Below are 19,898 nucleotides of genomic sequence, written 5' to 3'. Positions count from 1 at the left end.
TGTGAAAACAAAGTCATTGAATTTCATTTACACTTGTGGATTGAAGTGTTATTGTGATTGTTGTTGCTGCAGTGGTTTTCGTGGTTGTTGTTATTGTTGTTGCTGCTGTGGTTGTTGTTGTTGTCAATGTCTAGTGTGTGTTGCATGTGTGCCAGAATGAGAGTGAGAGTGTGAATGAATGTGTGTGTTTCTAAGAAAGAAATCGCAGTGGGCTTTTCGTCTTTCAGACGTCTTTCAGGCGTCACCCTCCCTGTCATGTGTGCCGTCATCTCCAGGCCTCTGCTGCATCAGGCAGGTGGAGGTGGCATATCTAATGTACCCTTTTATCAATTTCATTAGCACACATTGTAGAAGGGCCTGCAGCTTGCAAAGCCTTCAACAACAATAGGCCTGATCAGAGTGAATCGGTCTAGCACACTTCTTTAAAAGTAATGACGTTCTCTCAATTTAATGAGTCATTCAGACTGTCTGTATTGTCTTTTCTGTCTCTGATTCTGTATCTGATTGTATCAGTGGAACACAAGGTACATTTACTACAGTGAATGAAACCTACTGGAAAAGGGCACTGCATAGGTTTAAGTGTAAAGGGTTAACTAGAATATGTTTTTGTGCCTTTTTCCATTATACAAGCCTTTCAACGGTCACTGGAGGTTAACTAGACCACTTCATTTCTCAACACCCCGGTGTGCTTCTTTTGTCAATGAATCCTTTCTCCCGAGAGGTTGTTGTTGTTATTGTGAGTATCAGGGTTGTAAGGTGTGCCTGTCTTATACTGTTTGGAGTTGAAAAGATCAATTTGATTTACCCTTTATATTGACATTGCTTTGGCTCAGTTTGTTAAAAGTCAAGGATGTTGGAAGTTGTGTACCATGCACAAAAAGAACTGTCTTGGAAAAATAACCTAATTGTCATTTGTTCTTCTTTAATGGAATCAACTAAGCCCTTCATGTCCAGGTAGGACCCTGGCTCTATCACTACTGTACTGTGGCTGTTGTGTATGTGCCTGGCAGCGCCTGCCTCCTCTCAGACCTGGACCTGTTTAAAGATACAGTCCGGGATCTTAAGCAAAACTAAATCTTAACATAGTGAACGAATTGGATTTGTAACATAGCACACGAATTGGATTTGTAACATAGCACACGAATTGGATTTGTAACATAGCACACAAATTGGATTTGTAACATAGCACACGAATTGGATTTGTAACATAGCACACGAATTGGATGATGGAGCATCACTTTAATATTCCAGTGGTGTTAAGTGGAGTTATGCAACCCAATCAGTCTCTTCTGGAAGCAGCAGCACTGCTGTCAGCCCTAATCTATGGGCAGCAGTGTATAGCGGCCTATACATTAAGGACTATGCATTAAAACACCATTCAAAATTTATGAGGTGGCACTGTCACATATTATCGTTTGGGCCAGATGCCATGGTGAAGACAGTGCCCTCCCGGAAATAATACCTTAAGTGCTGGTGCAAAAGCTGACCCAGAAACAAGCTTTCCCCTGTACAGTACATAACATCACCCTCGGTCCCTCCCCTCCTCCCTGCAGGCCCCGCCAATACTAGCAACTCCCTTACCGGTGGAGCACCACAGTTTAGGTGCACGCCCTTTCATGTGACACTCAGTTAAGAGTACTGACCTAGATGTGTGTTGTAGAACTGAAGAGAGCTGTGGGGGTGTTCTAGTGCTCTGTTCCTTCACGTTTGTATTCTAAGCTCCCTCGCTTATAATCTCTCCCTCTCTCTTTCCCTCTCCCTCCTTCTCTCCCTCCCGCTCATCTCTCCCCTGCAGTGGATAGCCTTCGCCTCCCTGTTCTTCATCCTGGTTTCCATCACCACCTTCTGCCTGGAGACACACGAGGCCTTCAACCCCATCATCAACCGGACAGAAATTGACCCGCTGGACAACAGCACGCGGGTCTACCAGGAGACTGAGACCGTGGTCTTCCTCACCTATATTGAGGGGGTCTGTGTGCTGTGGTTTACATTTGAGTTCATAATGCGAGTGACGTTCTGTCCGAGCAAGCTGGAGTTTTTCCGCAACACCCTCAACATCATCGACTTTATTGCCATCATGCCCTTCTACCTGGAGGTGGGGCTGAGTGGGCTCTCTTCCAAGGCGGCTAAGGATGTACTGGGTTTCTTACGCGTGGTACGCTTTGTCCGGATCCTCCGGATCTTTAAGCTGACTAGGCACTTTGTGGGACTGCGTGTCCTGGGTCATACACTCCGAGCCAGCACCAATGAGTTCCTGCTCCTCATCATCTTCCTCGCCCTGGGTGTGCTCATCTTCGCCACTATGATCTACTATGCTGAAAGGATTGGTGCCAAGCCCAATGACCCCCGAGCCAGCGAGCACACGCACTTCAAGAACATTCCTATTGGATTCTGGTGGGCGGTGGTGACCATGACAACCCTTGGCTATGGAGACATGTACCCTCAGACATGGTCTGGCATGCTGGTGGGAGCGCTGTGTGCTCTGGCTGGTGTGCTGACTATCGCCATGCCAGTGCCTGTTATTGTCAATAACTTTGGGATGTATTACTCCCTGGCGATGGCCAAGCAGAAGTTACCAAAGAAAAAGAACAAGCATATCCCCCGCGCCCCACTTCTGGGCTCCCCCAATTACTGTAAGTCGGAGGTAACCTCACCTCACCACAGCACGCAGGACGACACATGGCCCCTGGCCCCACAAGAACCACCAGAAGAGATCTTAGAAATAAACAGAGAAGGTAGGAAAACTTTCTGCCAAATGTCCATCTGAATCTCAATAAAAAGAAAAGCTCAAAGAACTGACTGAACTCCCTTGCCTTCACACCACCTCCTCCTTCTCCTACTCATCCTCCTCTCTCCACCCCCTCCTTCTCCTACTCATCCTCCTCTCTCCACCTCCTCCTTCTCCTACTCATCCTCCCCTCTCCACCTCCTCCTTCTCCTACTCATCCTCCTCTCTCCACCTCCTCCTTCTCCTCCTCATCCTCCTCTCTCCACCTCCTCCTTCTCCTCCTCATCCTCCTCTCTCCACCTCCTCCTTCTCCTACTCATCCTCCCCTCTCCACCTCCTCTTTCTCCTACTCATCCTCCTCTCTCCACCTCCTCCTTCTCCTACTCATCCTCCTCTCTCCACCTCCTCCTTCTCCTACTCATCCTCCTCTCTCCACCTCCTCCTTCTCCTACTCATCCTCCTCTCTCCACCACCTCCTCCTTCTCATACTCATACTCCTCTCTCCACCTCCTCCTCCTCTCTCCACCTCCTCCTCCTCTCTCCTCCTCCTCCTCTCTCCACCTCCTCCTCCTCTCTCCACCTCCTCCTCCTCTCTCCTGCTCCTCCTCTCTCCACCTCCTCCTCCTCTCTCCTCCTCCTCCTCCTCTCTCCACCTCCTCCTCCTCTCTCCTCCTCCTCCTGCTAACTCACCAGTCAGAAAAACAGCCATTCTCCACACCAGGAGCCATTGAATGTGGAGAGCCCCTACATGGCAGTATGTTGACCAGTGACCACTCCACACATACAAATACGTTATCAACTCCACTGCCCACTCGCCAGACATTATCAACTCATACCACACTAGACCAAACCTCATACCACACCAGATCAAACCTCATGCCAGATCAGACCAAACCTCATACCACACCAGACCAAACCTCACACCACACCAGACCAAACCTCATGCCAGATCAGACCAAACCTCATACCATACCACACCAGACCAAACCTCACACCACACCAGACCAAACCTCATACCACACCAGACCAAACCTCATGCCAGATCAGACCAAACCTCATACCACACCAGACCAAACCTCACACCACACCAGACCAAACCTCATGCCAGATCAGACCAAAACTCATACCATACCATACCACACCAGACCAAACCTCACACCACACCAGACCAAACCTCATACCACACCAGACCAAACCTCATGCCAGATCAGACCAAACCTTATACCACACCAGACCAAACCTCATACCACACCAGACCAAACCTCATGCCAGATCAGACCAAACCCCATACCACACCAGACCAAACCTCATGCCAGATCAGACCAAACCTCACACCACACCAGACCAAACCTCATGCCAGATCAGACCAAACCTCATACCACACCAGACCAATCCCCCCCTCAACTACCTTTTCATCTCTACCCTGACCAGTTTAATGCAGTGATAAAAACACTAAAGGTAACACAGTGGCACATACAGTAGCCAGCCATCCCGACCACAGATGTTAAATAGCCTATTTCCTCCACTCAGATGGAAAATACATCACAATTTATGAATCACACATAAGACTATCACACCTATGAATTTATGATATTTCCTAGTTAACTTATCTGCTTGTGTGCTGTCTCAGGAAAAATACTGCAGTGCTGTGAAACAAGATTAAAGCCTGCAGACATATTGTTCATTTGGCGGATTGCCAAATGTATTTGTATGATGCCTAGGCCAGGTAGCAGAATAGGAAGCTTTTCAGAAACATATACTGTATATATATATATATATATATATATATATATATATATATATATATACAGTGGGGAGAGCAAGTATTTGATACACTGCCAATTTTGCAGGTTTTCCTACTTACAAAGCATGTAGAGGTCTGTATTTTTTAAAATCATAGGTACACTTCAACTGTGAGAGACAGACTCTAAAACAAAAATCCAGAAAATCACATTGTATGAATTTCAAGTAATTAATTTGCATTTTATTGCATGACATAAGTATTTGATAACCTACCAACCAGTAAGAATTCTGGCTCTCACAGACCTGTTAGTTTTTCTTTAAGAAGTCCTCCTGTTCTCCACTCATTACCTGTACTAACTGCACCTGTTTGAACATTACCTGTGTAAAAGACACCTGTCCACACACTCAATCAAACAGACTCCAACCTCTCCACAATGGCCAAGACCAGAGAGCTGTGTAAGGACATCAGAGATAAAATTGTAGACCTGCACAAGGCTGGGATGGGCTACAGGACAACAGGCAAGCAGCTTGGTGAGAAGGCAGCAACTGTTGGTGCAATTATTAGAAAATGGAAAAAGTTCAAGATGACGGTCAATCACCCTCGGTCTGGGGCTCCATGCAAGATCTGACCTTGTGGGGCATCAATGATCATGAGGAATGTGAGGGATCAGCCCAGAACTACACGGCAGTACCTGGTCAATGACCTGAAGAGAGCTGGGACCAGTCTCAAAGAAAACCATTAGTAACCTGCAAACCATTAGTAATCCTGCAGCACACGCAAGGTCCCCCTGCTCAAGCCAGCGCATGTCCAGGCCCGTCTGACGTTTGCCAATGACCATCTGGATGATCCAGAGGAGGAATGGGAGAAGGTCATGTGGTCTCATGAGACAAAAATATAGCTTTTTGGTCTAAACTCCACTCGCCGTGTGGAGGAAGAAGAAGGATGAGTACAACCCCAAGAACATCATCCCAACCGTGAAGCATGGAGGTGGAAACATAATTCGTTGGGGATGTTTTTCCGCAAACGGAACAGGACGACTGCACCGTATTGAGGGGAGGATGGATGGGGCCATGTATCGTGAGATCTTGGCCAACAACCGCCTTCCCTCAGTAAGAGCATTGAAGATGGGCCGTGGCTGGGTCTTCCAGCATGACAACGACCCGAAACACACAGCCAGGGCAACTAAGGAGTGGCTCTGTAAGAAGCATATCAAGGTCCTGGAGTGGCTTAGCCAGTCTCCAGACCTGAACCCAATCTTTGGAGGGAGCTGAAAGTCCGTATTGCCCAGCAACAGCCCTGAAACCTGAAGGATCTGGAGAAGGTCTGTATGGAGGAGTAGGCCAAAATCCCTGCTGCAGTGTGTGCAAACCTGGTCAAGAACTACAGGTAAACGTATGATCTCTGAAATTGCAAACAAAGGTTTCTGTACCAAATATTAAGTTTTGCTTTTCTGATGTATCAAATACTTATGTCATGCAATAAAATGTAAAGTAATTACTTAAAAATTATACAATGTGATTTTCTGGATTGTTGTTTGAGATTCCGTCTCTCACAGTTGAAGTGTACCTATGATAAAAATTTCAGACCTCTACATGCTTTGTAAGTAGGAAAACCTGCAAAATCGGCAATGTATCAAATACTTGTTCTCCCCACTGTACACACAGTTGAAGTCGGAAGATTACATACTCCTTAGCCAACTACATATAAACTCAGTTTTTCACAATTCCTGACATTTAATCCAAGTAAAAATTCAGTTTTAGGTCAGTTAGGATCACCACTTTATTTTAAGAATGTGAAATGTCATGAAATTAGTAGAGAGAATTATTTATTTCCCGGGTCAGAAGTTTACAAACACTCAATTAGTATTTGGTAGCATTGCCTTTAAATTGAGTAACTTGGGTCAAACTTTACGGGTAGCCTTCCACAAACTTCCTATAACAAGTTGGGTGAATTTTGGCCTATTCCTCCTGACAGAGCTGGTGTAACTGAGTCAGGTTTGTATGCCTCCTTGCTCACACACACTTTTTCAGTTCTGTCCACAAATGTTCAATAGGATTGAGGTCAGAGCTTTGTGATGGCCACTGCAAAACCTTGACTTTGTTGTCCTTAAGCCATTTTGCCACAACTTTGGAAATATGCTTGGGGTCATTGTCCATTTGGAAGACCACATTTGCCACAAAACTTTCACTTCCTGACTGATGTCTTGAGCTGTTGCTTCAATATATCCACAAAATTTTCCTCCCTCGTGATGCATTCTATTTTGTGAAGTGCACCAGTCCCTCCTGCAGCAAATCACCCCCACAACATGCTTCCACACAACATGCTTCCACCCCCGTGCTTCAGGGTTGGGATGGTGTTCTTCGGCTTGCAAGCCTTCCCCTTTTTCCTCCGAATATAACGATAGTCATTATGGACAAACTGTTATATTTTTGTTTTATCAGACCAGAGGACATTTCTCCAAAAAGTACGATCTTTGTCGCCATGTGCAGTTGCAAACCGTAGTCTGGCTTTTTTATGGCGGTTTTGGAGCAGTGGCTTCTTCCTTGCTGAGTGGCCTTTCAGGTCATATCAATATAGGACTCTGTGGATATAGATACTTTTGTACCTATTTCCTCCAGCATCTTCACAAGGTCCTTTGCTGTTGTTCTGGGATTGATTGGCACTTTTCGCACCAAAGTACGTTTGTCTCTAGGACACAGAACGCGTCTCCTTCCTGAACGGTATGACTGCGTACTATTGTTTGTACAGATGAATGTGGTACCTTCATGCATTTGTTAATTGCTCCCAAGGATGAACCAGACTTGTGGAGGTCTATAATTTTTTTCTGAGGTCTTGGCTGATTTCTTTTGATTTTCCCATGATGTCAAGCAAAGAGGCACTGAGTTTGAAGGTAGGCCTTGAAATACATCCACAGGTACACCTCCAATTGACTCAAATTATGTCAATTAGCCTATCAGAATCTTCTAAATTCATGACATCATTTTCTGGAATTTTCCATGCTGTTTAAAGGTACAGTCAACTTAGTGTATGTAAACTTCTGACCCACTGGAATTGTAATACAGTGAATTATGAGTGAAATAATCTGTCTGTAAACAATTGTTGGAAAAATGACTTGTCATGCACAAAGTAGATGTCCTAAACAACTTGCCAAAACTATAGTTTGTTAACAAGAAATTTGTGGAGTGGTTGAAAAACGAGTTTTAATGACTACAACTTAAGTGTATGTAAACATCTGACTTCAACTGTATATATTCACTACCAGTCATAATCTTTAGCACACCTACTTATTCAAGTGTTTGTCTTTATCTTTTCTATTAAATAACACATATGGAATCCTGTAGTAACCAAAAAAGTTTAAACAAATCAAAATGTATTTTATATTTGAGATTCTTCAAATAGCCACCCTTTGCCTTGATGACAGCTTTGCATGCACTTGGCATTCTCTCAACCAGCTTCATGAGGTAGTCACCTGGAATGCATATCAATTAACAGGTGTGCCTTCTTAAAAGTTCATTTGTGGAATGTCTTTCATTCTTAATGCATTTGAGCCTATCAGTTGTGTTTTGACAAGGTAGGGTGGTAGGGGGTAGGGGGACATATTCAATCAATCCCTATCCCAGTCTGCTGTTCCCACATGAATCAAGAGGGCCACCATTGTTCCTGTTCCCAAGAAAGCTAAGGTAACTGAGCTAAACGACTACCGCCCAGTAGCACTCACTTCCGTCATCATGAAGTGCTTTGAGAGACTAGTCAAGGACCTTATCACCTCCACCCTACCTGACACCCTAGACCCACTCCAATTTGCTTACCGCCCAAATAGGTCCACAGACGATGCAATCTCAACCACATTGCACACTGCCCTAACCCATCTGGACAAGAGGAATACCTATGTGAGAATGCTGTTCATCGACTACAGCTCGGCATTTAACACCATAGTACCCTCCAAGCTCGTCATCAAGCTCGAGACCCTGGGTCTCGACCCCGCCCTGTGCAACTGGGTACTGGACTTCCTGACGGGCCGCCCCCAGGTGGTGAGGGTAGGCAACAACATCTCCACCCCGCTGATCCTCAACACTGGGGCCCCACAAGGGTGCGTTCTGAGCCCTCTCCTGTACTCCCTGTTCACCCACGACTGCGTGGCCACGCACGCCTCCAACTCAATCATCAAGTTTGCGGACGACACAACAGTGGTAGGCTTGATTACCAACAATGACGAGACGGCCTACAGGGAGGAGGTGAGGGCCCTCGGAGTGTGGTGTCAGGAAAATAACCTCACACTCAACGTCAACAAAACTAAGGAGATGATTGTGGTCTTCAGGAACCAGCAGAGGGAACACCCCCCTATCCACATCGATGGAACAGTAGTGGAGAGGGTAGTAAGTTTTAAGTTCCTCGGCGTACACATCACAGACAAACTGAATTGGTCCACCCACACAGACAGCATCGTGAAGAAGGTGCAGCAGCGCCTCTTCAACCTCAGGAGGCTGAAGAAATTTGGCTTGTCACCAAAAGCACTCACAAACTTCTACAGATGCACAATCGAGAGCATCCTGGCGGGCTGTATCACCGCCTGGTACGACAACTGCTCCGCCCACAACCGTAAGGCTCTCCAGAGGGTAGTGAGGTCTGCACAACGCATCACCGGGGGCAAACTACCTGCCCTCCAGGACACCTACTCCACCCAATGTCACAGGAAGGCCATAAAGATCATCAAGGACAACAACCACCCGATCCACTGCCTGTTCACCCCGCTATCATCCAGAAGACGAGGTCAGTACAGGTGCATCAAAGCTGGGACCGAGAGACTGAAAAACAGCTTCTATCTCAAGGCCATCAGACTGTTAAACAGCCACCACTAACATTGAGTGGCTGCTGCCAACACACTGACTCAACTCCAGCCACTTTAATAATGGGAATTGATGGGAAATGATGTAAAATATATCACTAGCCACTTTAAACAATGCTACCTAATATAATGTTTACATACCCTACATCATTCATCTCATATGTATACGTATATACTGTACTCTATATCATCTAATGCATCTTTATGTAATACATGTATCACTAGCCACTTTAACTATGCCACTTTGTTTACATACTCACCTCATATGTATATACTGTACTCGATACCATCTACTGTATCTTGCCTATGCTGCTCTGTACCATCACTCATTCATATGTCTTTATGTACATATTTTTTTATCCCCTTACACTTGTGTCTATAAGGTAGTAGTTTTGGAATTGTTAGCTAGATTACTTGTTGGTTATTACTGCATTGTCGGAACTAGAAGCACAAGCATTTCGCTACACTTGCATTAACCTCTTAAGTCGACCCTCTACTTTTTTGAACATTCTGTTAAAAATCGCGCAACATTTCAGCGCCCTGCTACTCATGCCAGGAATATAGTATATGCATTTGCTTAGTCTGTGTGGATAGAAAACACTCAGACGTTTATAAAACTGGTTAAATCACTGCTGTGGCTTTACCAGAACGGCATTTACATCGAAAAGCACAGGAAAAACTGATCACTGAAAATGGGAAAATATATCCATGCGCTACTTGAACCCATTGATAAAGGTGAACCACAATTAATTGACTGAGGTTGCAGTACCTACAGCTTCCACACGGTGTCTAGAGTCTTGTCATTTACCTTCGAGTTTTTTCTTGGTCAAACACATACAGGGCACCGTATCTCCTCAGGTCTAGGACCGGATATTTTCGTTGAGTTTCTAGCCGGACATTTTTCCAGACGGACAGCTAATGATCTTTACATCGCCTCCTGATGAATTTTATCGCTTATTAACGTTTACTAATACCTAAAGTTGCATTACAAACGTATTTCGAAGTGTTTTGTGAAAGTTTATCGTCAACTTTTTGAATTTTAAAAAATGACGTTACGTTTTGAAACTATGTTTTTTTCGTTTATCACACAGTCTACATATAACGATATCTAGGCTTTATATGGACCGATTTAATCGAAATAAAGACCCAAATAGTGTTTATGGGACATCTAGGAGTGCCAACAAAGAAGATTGTGAAAGGTAATGAATGTTTTCTATTTTATTGTGCGGTTTGTGTAACGCCGAAATGCTAATTATTTTGTTTACGTCCCCTGTGGGTCTTTTGGGGTGTTACATGCTATCAGATAATAGCTTCTCATGCTTTCGCCGAAAAGCATTTTAAAAATCTGACTTGTTGCCTGGATTCACAACGAGTGTAGCTTTAATTCGATACCCTGCATGTGTATTTTAATGAACTTTTGAGTTTTAACTAATACTATTAGCATTTAGCGTAGCGCATTTGCATTTCCAGAGCTCTAGTTGGGACGCAAGCGTCCCGAGTAGAAGCAAGAGGTTAACATCTGCTAACCATGTGTATGTGACAAATACATTTGATTTGATTTGGTATACAGAAGATAGCGCTATTTGGTAAAAGACTGCCCATATTATGGCAAGAACAGCTCAAATAAGCAAAGAGAAACGACAGTCCATCAATATTTTAAGACATGAAGGTCAGTCAATACGGAACATTTCAAGAACTTTGGAAGTTTCTTCAAGTGCAGTCGTAAAAACCATCAAGCGCTATGATGAAACTGTCTCTCATGAGGACCGCCACCAGAATGGAAGACCCAGAGTTACCTCTGCTACAGAGGATGTTCATTGGAGTTACCAGCCCAAAGAAATGCTTCACAGAGTTCAAGTAATAGACACATCTCAACATCAACTGTTCAGAGGAGACTGTGTGAATCAGGCCATCATGGTCAAATTGCTGCAATGAAACCACTACTAAAGGACACCAATAAGAAGACTTGTTTGGGCCAAGAAACACAAGCAATGGACATTAGACTGGTGGAAATTTGGTCCTTTGGTCTGGAGTCCAAATTTGATATTTTTGGTTCCAACCTCCGTGTCTTTTTGAGATGCGGTGTGGGTGAACGGATGATCTCTGCATGTGTATTTCCCACCGTGAAGCATGGAGGAGGAGGTGTTATGGTGTGGGGTGCTTTGCTGGTTACACTGTCTGTGATTGATTTAGAATTCATGGCACACTTAACCAGCATGGCTACCACAGCATTCTGCAACGACACGCCATCCCATCTGGTTTGGGCTTAGTGGGACTATCATTTGTTTTTCAACAGGACAATGACCCAACACATCTCCAGGCTTTGTAAGGGCTATTTTACCAAGAAGGAGAGTGATGGAGTGCTGCATCAGATGACCTGGCCTCCACAATCCCCTGACCTCAATCAAATTGAGATGGTTTGGGATGAGTCGGACCGCAGAGTGAAGGATAAGCAGCCAACAAGTGCTCAGCATATGTGGGAACTCCTTCAAGACTGTTTGAAAGCATTCCAGGTGAAGCTGGTTGAGAGAATGTAAAGAGTGTGCAAAGCTGTCATCAAGGCAATGTGTGGCAATTTAAAGAATCTCAAATATAAAATATATTTTGATTTGTTTAACACTTTTCTGGTTACTACATGATTCCATATATGTTGTTTCATAGTTTCGATGTCTTCACTATTATTCTATGATGTAGAAAATAGTAAAAATAAAGTAAAACCCTTGAATGAGTAGGTACTCTAAAACCTTTGACCGGTGGTGTAGATGTATATTTTTTTTAACAGTGAATGCTTTTATTTCACAGTTAACTTGTTGAACTAACATTGCACCAGTGATATCGCACTCTAGAAATTACTGCAATAAAAGAGACAGCCTGGTTTCCTGGAGACCTGTGTGTCTAACCTGTGTGACTCATAGGGGAAGTTGGACAAAGACAGCAGAGAGTGGGGGTTTCCCTCAGAGAACCTATCAATTTGCAAAAGGTCCCTTGGATGGATGATGACTGTGTTGCTCTTTCATGTTTTTCTGCTTGGTGACCAGGCCAGTTGTGGTGATCACAAGCAGCTTTGGGGGATTCTCAGTTACTCACTGGCTGATATACTGTACATCGCCTACTCATGATAGGGATAGGGCCCAACTGATTCCATTGGGTTCCCTCTTCTATGAAATAGTGTGAGTAGTGTGTATTTATGCTCTGCCACGAGGGCCTGAAGTGGCCATGAGTACATCTTGTGATGGCTCCTTATTTACTGCCACATGTTACGGCCAAGCATCATTCCACTCTACGTCTATGACTAACAGCCCTCTGAGCACTCTCACACACACAAAAAACACTGCACCCCTCGCTTGCTGGCTGTACTCCTGTTTATAGTATAATCCTTTATAACTTTATAATGAATGTTTTCCCTGGAGAGTTGTGATCCAAGATGTCCCACTTACAAGGTGTCTCTACTGATTAGATTCCAACGATACTATTCAGTGATAGTTATTTGTTTGTAACAAACCAATTTAGATTACCTTGACCTCTATCTGCACCTTTACTTTGTAGCCTGTCAGATGGCATCTACAGGCTGAGCCATCAGGGCCTGTCACCTGACCTGACTCCCTGCAAAGAGAACATCCAGAGGTGACATAATGACCTGTCTGCTGGAGGAGAGAGGAAAAACATTAGCAAGGGTCACACTTCCTGACTTTCTGACTTTGCCTAGTCATATGATACAGGATGTGCCTAAGTCTCATTACTTCTATGATCTTGACCAATGAGAGTTAGAGATTCACCAGGCACTGCCATAATGTACATTATCTGGAGGTGGTAAAAACAACGATTTTTTTTCACCTTCCCACCATCCTCTCTCTTACTTAATGTCTTATTTATTTAATTCTCCCCAATCTTTTTTCCATGCCAATGCCCGTTGCCATGACAACAGTGTCCAAGCAACGCACATTGCACAATAAGATTGAGGTTCCGCCAGGAACTGCAGCTATTCACTTGCTTCTCCTATTATTCACACTGGGCTGCAAAGCAGAATGATGGAATAAGCAGCCAATCTGAAACTCATTTAGCACCCAATCAGAAAACAGTTTGACCAGCTCATCCATCTACTGTACATGATGTCACTGAATGGTAATTGAACAGACAGACATTAGAGCAACACTTTACATTACATGAACATTGTTCCAAAGTTACTATAAGGGATATATGTATGTAATCAACTCCTTCCATGTATGTAATAACACATGAATACACACATTCAGGAACATGCTGAGCATGGGCCCTCAAGATGGGTTGGATTCAGCTCAGGGGGAAATGAATAATGTGTGTAGAATGTTGTGATTCTGGCACATAAGTTGGCATTCTCTATATACGGCCTCCAATGGAGTGAGAACTCTGTCTGTGTTACCCTCGTTGTTGGTAAAGCTCTATTCCAGCGCAGAAAGCAACTACACACAAAGACAAGATCCCACAACTGAAGGTGGGAAAAAGGGCTGCCTAAGTATGATCCCCAATCAGAGACAACGATAGACAGCTGCCTCTGATTGGGAACCATACTCGGCCAACAAAGAAATATAAACATAGATTTCCCACCCTAGTCACACCCTGACCTACCAAATAGAGAATATAAAGGATCTCTAAGGTCAGGGCGTGACAGTACCCCCCCAAATGTGCGCTCTCCCGGCCGCAAACCTGAACCTATAGGGTAGGGTCCGGGTGGGCATCTACCCTCGGTGGTGGCTCCAGTTCCGGACGTAGCCCCTGCTCCCTACGCTGATCCCTCCGCTTCTGTGGAACTGGACCATGGATCGTTGCCGGAGGACCCGGACCGTGGATCATCGCCGGAGGCTCTGAACTGGGAACCACCGCTGGAGGCTCTGGACTGCAGCTCGTCACTGAAGACTCTGAACTGCAGACCGTCGCTGGAGGCTCTGGACTGCAGACCGTCGCTGGAGGCTCTGGACTGCAGCTCGTCACTGAAGACTCTGAACTGCAGACCGTCGCTGGAGGCTCTGGACTGCAGACCATCGCTGGAGGCTCTGGACTGCAGACCGTCGCTGGAGACTCTGGACTGCGGACCGTCGCTGAAGACTCTGGACTGCGGACCGTCGCTGGAGACTCTGGACTACGGACCGTCCCTGGAGACTCCGGACTGTGGACCGTCTCTGAGGGCTCCGGACTGGGGACCATCTCTGAAGGCTCTGGACTGGGGATCGTCGCTGGAGGCTCCGGACTGGGGACCGTCGCTGGAGGCTCCCGACTGGGGACCATCACTGGAGGCTCCGGACTGGGGACTGTCGCTGCAGGCTCCTTGCCATGAATCATCAATACAGGCTCCGGGCCATGGATCATCACTGGAGGCTTCGTGCCATGGATCATCACTACAGGCTCCGGGCCATGGATCATCACTGGAGGCTTCGTACAGGGAGCTGGAACAGGTCTCACCGGACTGAGGAGACGTACTGGAAGCCTGGTGCGGGGAGCTGCCACAACGCGTCCTGGCTGGATACCCATTTTAGCTCGGTGAGTGTGGAGAGCTGGCACGGGATGCACTGGGCTATGAAGGCGCACTGGAGGCATAGTGCTTAAAGCCGGCGCAGGATATGCTGGGCCGTGGAGGCGCACTGGAGGTCTGGAGCGCAGAGCTGGCACAATGCGCCCTGGCAGAATCCCCCCTGTAGCACGGCAAGTGCGGGAAGCTGGCACAGGCCGCACTGGATTGACGAAGGATATCCTGGGCCAAAGAGACGCACCAGAGATGAGGAGCGCTGAGCCGGCACAATCCGTCCTGGCTGAATGCCCACTCTAGCACGGCAACTACGGGGAGCTTGCACAGAGCACACCGGGCTGTGGATGCGCACTGAAGGCATGGTGCGCAGAACCGAATAACACGGTGCTTGACCGGTCACTCGCTCCCCACGGTAAAAACGGGGAGTTGGCTCAGTTCTGAAGCCTGACTCCGCCAATCTCCCTGTGTGCCCCCCCCAAAAATTGGGGGCTGCCTCTCGTGCTTGATTCATTGAGCTAATCTAAACATAGATTTCCCACCATAGTCACACCCTGACCTACCAAATAGAGCATATAAAGGATCTCTAAGGTCAGGGCGTGACAGTCTGTCCTCCAGTCTTTGAACAAGAGGCATGGGCTGTTTGATTAGGATGAGGGATAGGCTAGGATTGCCAAATATACAATGCATCAATTAACTTTTTACAGCAGTCTACACAATATAACTAACTTTCTAGGAAAGGGAAAGATTACATAACTTTTAAAGTACTGTTCTGTACTCCTCATAAAGATGGTCCCTTGAGCAGCTGATGTGATCGAGCGTTCTGGCTCGACACACACATGCACGCACATTAAGGGACCAGTGAGGACCCGGTGAAATGCCATTGGGATGACTATGAGAGTGCAATTCCAAACAGCAAGCCAGTGCAGTAAAAAAACAAAAAAAATACCCTCTGAAATTGCTGTCATCATTTATTCAGTGAGCTGTTTTTAACCACATGTGCAACACAGACACTTCTGGACCAGGTCCGCTAACTGACATACAGTATCTCGCTGTATATCTCGTCTGTGGTTGTGCAGTGTGGCAACACACTTCAACGAGAAGCGATGAGTATGGTTCTGCGAGAAATTTAAGGTGGCTGTAGTGATGGCTGTAGTGATGGCTGACCAAAATGACCAGAATGCATCATGCTTCTATTGGAAGTGTTGTCCTCCACAATGCCAGTGACGGACAGACCTCAGAGATATGGTCATTACTGCTGTGTCATCTTTAGTCTCCCTCTCTTTCCCGTAAAGAGGCACCATCTGGACAAATCCTCTGCCACCAAATCCTCTGCCACTAGCCAACAGCCAATCAATAGAGCCCATGACTTGGATACAGATATCCAAAAGACGAATGAGGGGATGGGGGGGAAGTAAGAGGGGGATGAAAAAAAGACAAAAGTCAACAGGGATAGGGAGAAGGGGATGAACACAGAGGCTGCAATTAAAGTGTAGGAGGAGAGAGGGAGGTAGGGAATGGTGTCTTTATTCATTGAACTATTCTGAAGAAAGTGACTCATCTCCCACTCTCTCTCCCCTCCTTCCTCTCCCTCCATCCCAGGGGGTCTGCGTCACACGTACAATGGCTGTGTGTGGCTGGCTAGGGTCTGTGTGCTGCCTGCTGCACTGACAAGAGCAGATGGATTACTGTAATGTGTAATAGGGTGAAGCATCAATCCAGCAGAGACACCATTGCTAATATCTGCAAGTGTTACCCACAAATAATGTTTTACTACAGCGGTGACAGTGGTGGTCTGGGCTGTGTGGTTCAGTCTGGAGATGTAATGCTTATAAGGCCCGCGAGGTATGACATGTGAGGCCTGGATGATCAAATGGTAGTGTTTCCTGTTCTCTCAGATTGTTGTGAGTTGGCCACCTTTACTTACCATACTGAAGATGAAGAATCGTGTGGCACTATGGTTATTTTATTGACCTGTAAAGAGTCACTGCTATGTCTGTAACGACAGGTGGTACATTTCCAGGACAGGAGCTTGTTAGTTTTGAGAGTGAGGGATTTGGGAAACCAAAGAAAGCATATATTCTGTGCCAAATTGAGCAGCAAGTCTGAAGTCTTTGTTAGTTGAAGTTCCTGTGGTTGGGATTTGGGCAGTTGGGAAAGATCCATGTTGATTTTACATTTTTAAAAGTTTGATGATTGTGCTTCAAAACTGTGTTACCTGGTTGATTAAAAAACAGCCAAGCTTGCACACAAATGCCAGTGCTGACACATCCTCTTCCACACCATTGAAGAATCACCACTAAGTTCTTCTCCCTCTGTTTCAGCACCACAAGCTGTTTTTCAAGATCCAAAAGTGAACGGGGAAACATCCAAGGATCCAGCCAAGAGAGCAGCCAAGGAGTCAGCCAAGGAGTCAGCCAAGGAGTCAGCAAAGGAGGCAGCCAAGGAGGCAGAAAAAGCAGCGCTGGCCAATGAAGACTGTCCCCACATAGACCAGATCATGTCACCTGATGACGGCCTGGTCTTAAGCCCTATTGACCGGTCCGAGCAGCGGCCCTGCTTCCTCCTGGCCATGGGCGGGCGGCCAGGCCACACGGCGGCCAGAGTCAGGAAGGGTACGTAATATGACACACCTAGACACAGGCCCTACATCGGGGCACACATCCCAGGGCTTAAATCTCAGGGCACACCTTCCCCAGGGCGCACACTTCAGGGAACACATCTCAGGGAACACACCTCAGGGAACACACCCCAGGGAACACACCCCGGGGAACACACTTCAACTCAAGCACAAACACACTTTCATGTGTACTCAGTGAGGAGAAACTGCGCACACAAAAAGTTGTACTGTAAGTCTGAAACATGACACAAAAAGACACTTTAGAGAGAACACACATTATTTTTGTTGTTGCTATCTCCTATATCACAGTAGGTCTTGTCCTTACTATCTTTGTCGATACAGCTTCCAACACAAACAACTTTAGGTCCCCCACCAAGGTACTACTGCTGAGCGACACAACATCACCCCCAACATTCTTCTTTGGCATGCCTTTTCTCTGTCCAACTCTTCTCTTTCATTAAAACTGAATCATCTGAATTACTCTTCCTTTTATGGATTTACTTCCGCAAAAAATAAGTTACTGAACAAATATATAAACAAATCACTAATCAGTGGTCTTGTTTTTCTGTTTTGGGATTTTCTTTAAATGTTTCTTTACGTTACCATGCCAACCCTCCTCTACATTTCTGGGTGTTCTATTCTTTCCATTTGGTTTGTTCACTATCACTGAGACTATCACACTGCCCCCTGGGCCAACCTTAACTTTCCCTTTTTCTGTTTTTCTTTGTCGTATGTTTGTTTTTCCTTGTTTATCCTCCACTCATTGTCTGATCTGTTTGTTCCTCCCTCCATCACTCCCCCCTTCATCATCCCTTCATCCTTGATTTGTGTCTAATTGGCCGGTAGCTGGCCCTTCCCAGGGGAGGTCACTGGCGGAGCCGGCGCCCCCATGCCCACCGCTCAGCCCCCAGGGCCCCCAGGGCTACCCTCTGCTGCAGCTAGCTGGGTGGGTATGTGGTCAAGAGGACGGCCATGCCACACTCACAATCTGACGCCCCAGCCTCTAACACTAAAGAATAGCACAATGAAAGAAATGCCTTGTTCACCACACCGAGAGATCCTTACTATCCTTATGCTCTACAATAACATCAGGCCTTCATCATATCCTCTAGTCTACAGTTACACCAGGCAAAGGCAGGACAAGTGCAAGCAAAAGGCTTCTATGATGAATCTAATCTGAAAAAGAAGAAGAAGAAGCTGATTCCACAATTGTTGCAGTATCAAACTATAATGCCAGTGTCATCCGCAGCTTCTTAAATTAGCTGCTTGTGAGCGTAGGGAGATGAATCACAAGCATATAATACTGTATATTGTTGTCATGGCCTAATAGCATTGCTAAATCTCACCTGCCATCATCCCCAGCCAAGTTCCCAGACACTAGCTAAGACAGAACCTGCTACAGCCTCCCCACAGTATACAATTTACACATACTTTTTGATCCTGTCTCCTCTAGAGCACAGTGGAGCGTTTTTTGGTCGAAAGGTCACACATTCCCACTGTCTCCCATAGTGAACTGCTCTTTGTGAGCATGATCTGTTTAGGATGACTCTCAAGAGCCATAACACAAAGACAACAGTAATCCACTGTGTCCACGTCATGAGACTGATCCATTACATGAATCGAGTAGGATGATCACTAACAGTAGCTAAGAGTACACATGCCCTCACTGTTGTATATTCTATGTAATGTGTTTATGAATGTGCTTCTGAGTGTGTGTACGGTATGTCTGCGACTGTGTCTATGTGTGATTGTCTATGTACATGTTTGCCAATGTAAAGTGAACCTGTTTCTCTGTTGCTCCATGTTGGCATGTGTTGCACTTGTCTCTTAACTCAACACTGCATGTCCTGTCCAGCTGATGGTTGGCATTGGAGAGGAAATGTAGCTGGTGGTAAGGGGTGAAGTATGGTGAGGAATAAGAGAGGCCACATGGTATTACAGTATATGACAATCATGGTGAGAAGCAAGACGGAAATGTTCAACAGCTCTAAAAACGAATAATAATTCAACAAGATCTAACTTCTGCTAAGAACTATTTTTATACCATTGCTTCACAAATAGATGACAGGCTAATGTTATTAAATAACAGCATATCATAAGATTATGTAACAAGATCACTATATAATTGGACTGCAGTAGATAGTATATGTTGAAGTCTAGCTGAATATGGCTCTGTGCAAGCACTCTTATTGACAGTATTACAAAGCAGACAGGATACTGTCAGTCTCTCTTCTCCATTTCATATTGTTAACCACAAATGTATCTTGATGTTGAACTAGCTGAATAAGCGTCAGATAAGTGTTAGTGCCTGGAGCCAGAATGGTAGAAAATACATTGATGTGCCTTCTCTTTCTGAGCCATACCTCAGCCCCCCCCAACTGCAACTGCTCTCTGCATGCTTCCGGGACCTTAATCAAACAGAGAACACATGAATGGTAATACGTGCATACAATTTGGCCTGGA

At 45.6% G+C, this 19,898-nt stretch overlaps 1 protein-coding gene across 1 annotated transcript in view; it reads left to right on the top strand.

The window, feature by feature from the left end:
* Positions 1-19,805, top strand: part of LOC115112406 (potassium voltage-gated channel subfamily C member 1-like) — a 38,101-nt gene extending 18,296 nt beyond the window's left edge. The window contains exons 2-4 of the mRNA XM_065011994.1: positions 1,796-2,735; positions 17,140-17,430; positions 18,282-19,805. Coding sequence (XP_064868066.1) covers positions 1,796-2,735; positions 17,140-17,430; positions 18,282-18,427 — 1,377 coding nt within the window. The 3' untranslated portion in view covers positions 18,428-19,805. The remainder of the gene's footprint in view (positions 1-1,795; positions 2,736-17,139; positions 17,431-18,281) is intronic.
* Positions 19,806-19,898: the final 93 nt, after the last annotated feature.

Source organism: Oncorhynchus nerka, linkage group LG27 (assembly GCF_034236695.1).
Source record: "Oncorhynchus nerka isolate Pitt River linkage group LG27, Oner_Uvic_2.0, whole genome shotgun sequence".
In the NCBI taxonomy this organism is placed as follows: Eukaryota; Metazoa; Chordata; class Actinopteri; order Salmoniformes; family Salmonidae; genus Oncorhynchus; species Oncorhynchus nerka.
The sequence above is the reverse complement of the archived record's forward strand: the minus strand, read 5'-3'. Positions and strand labels throughout refer to the sequence as shown.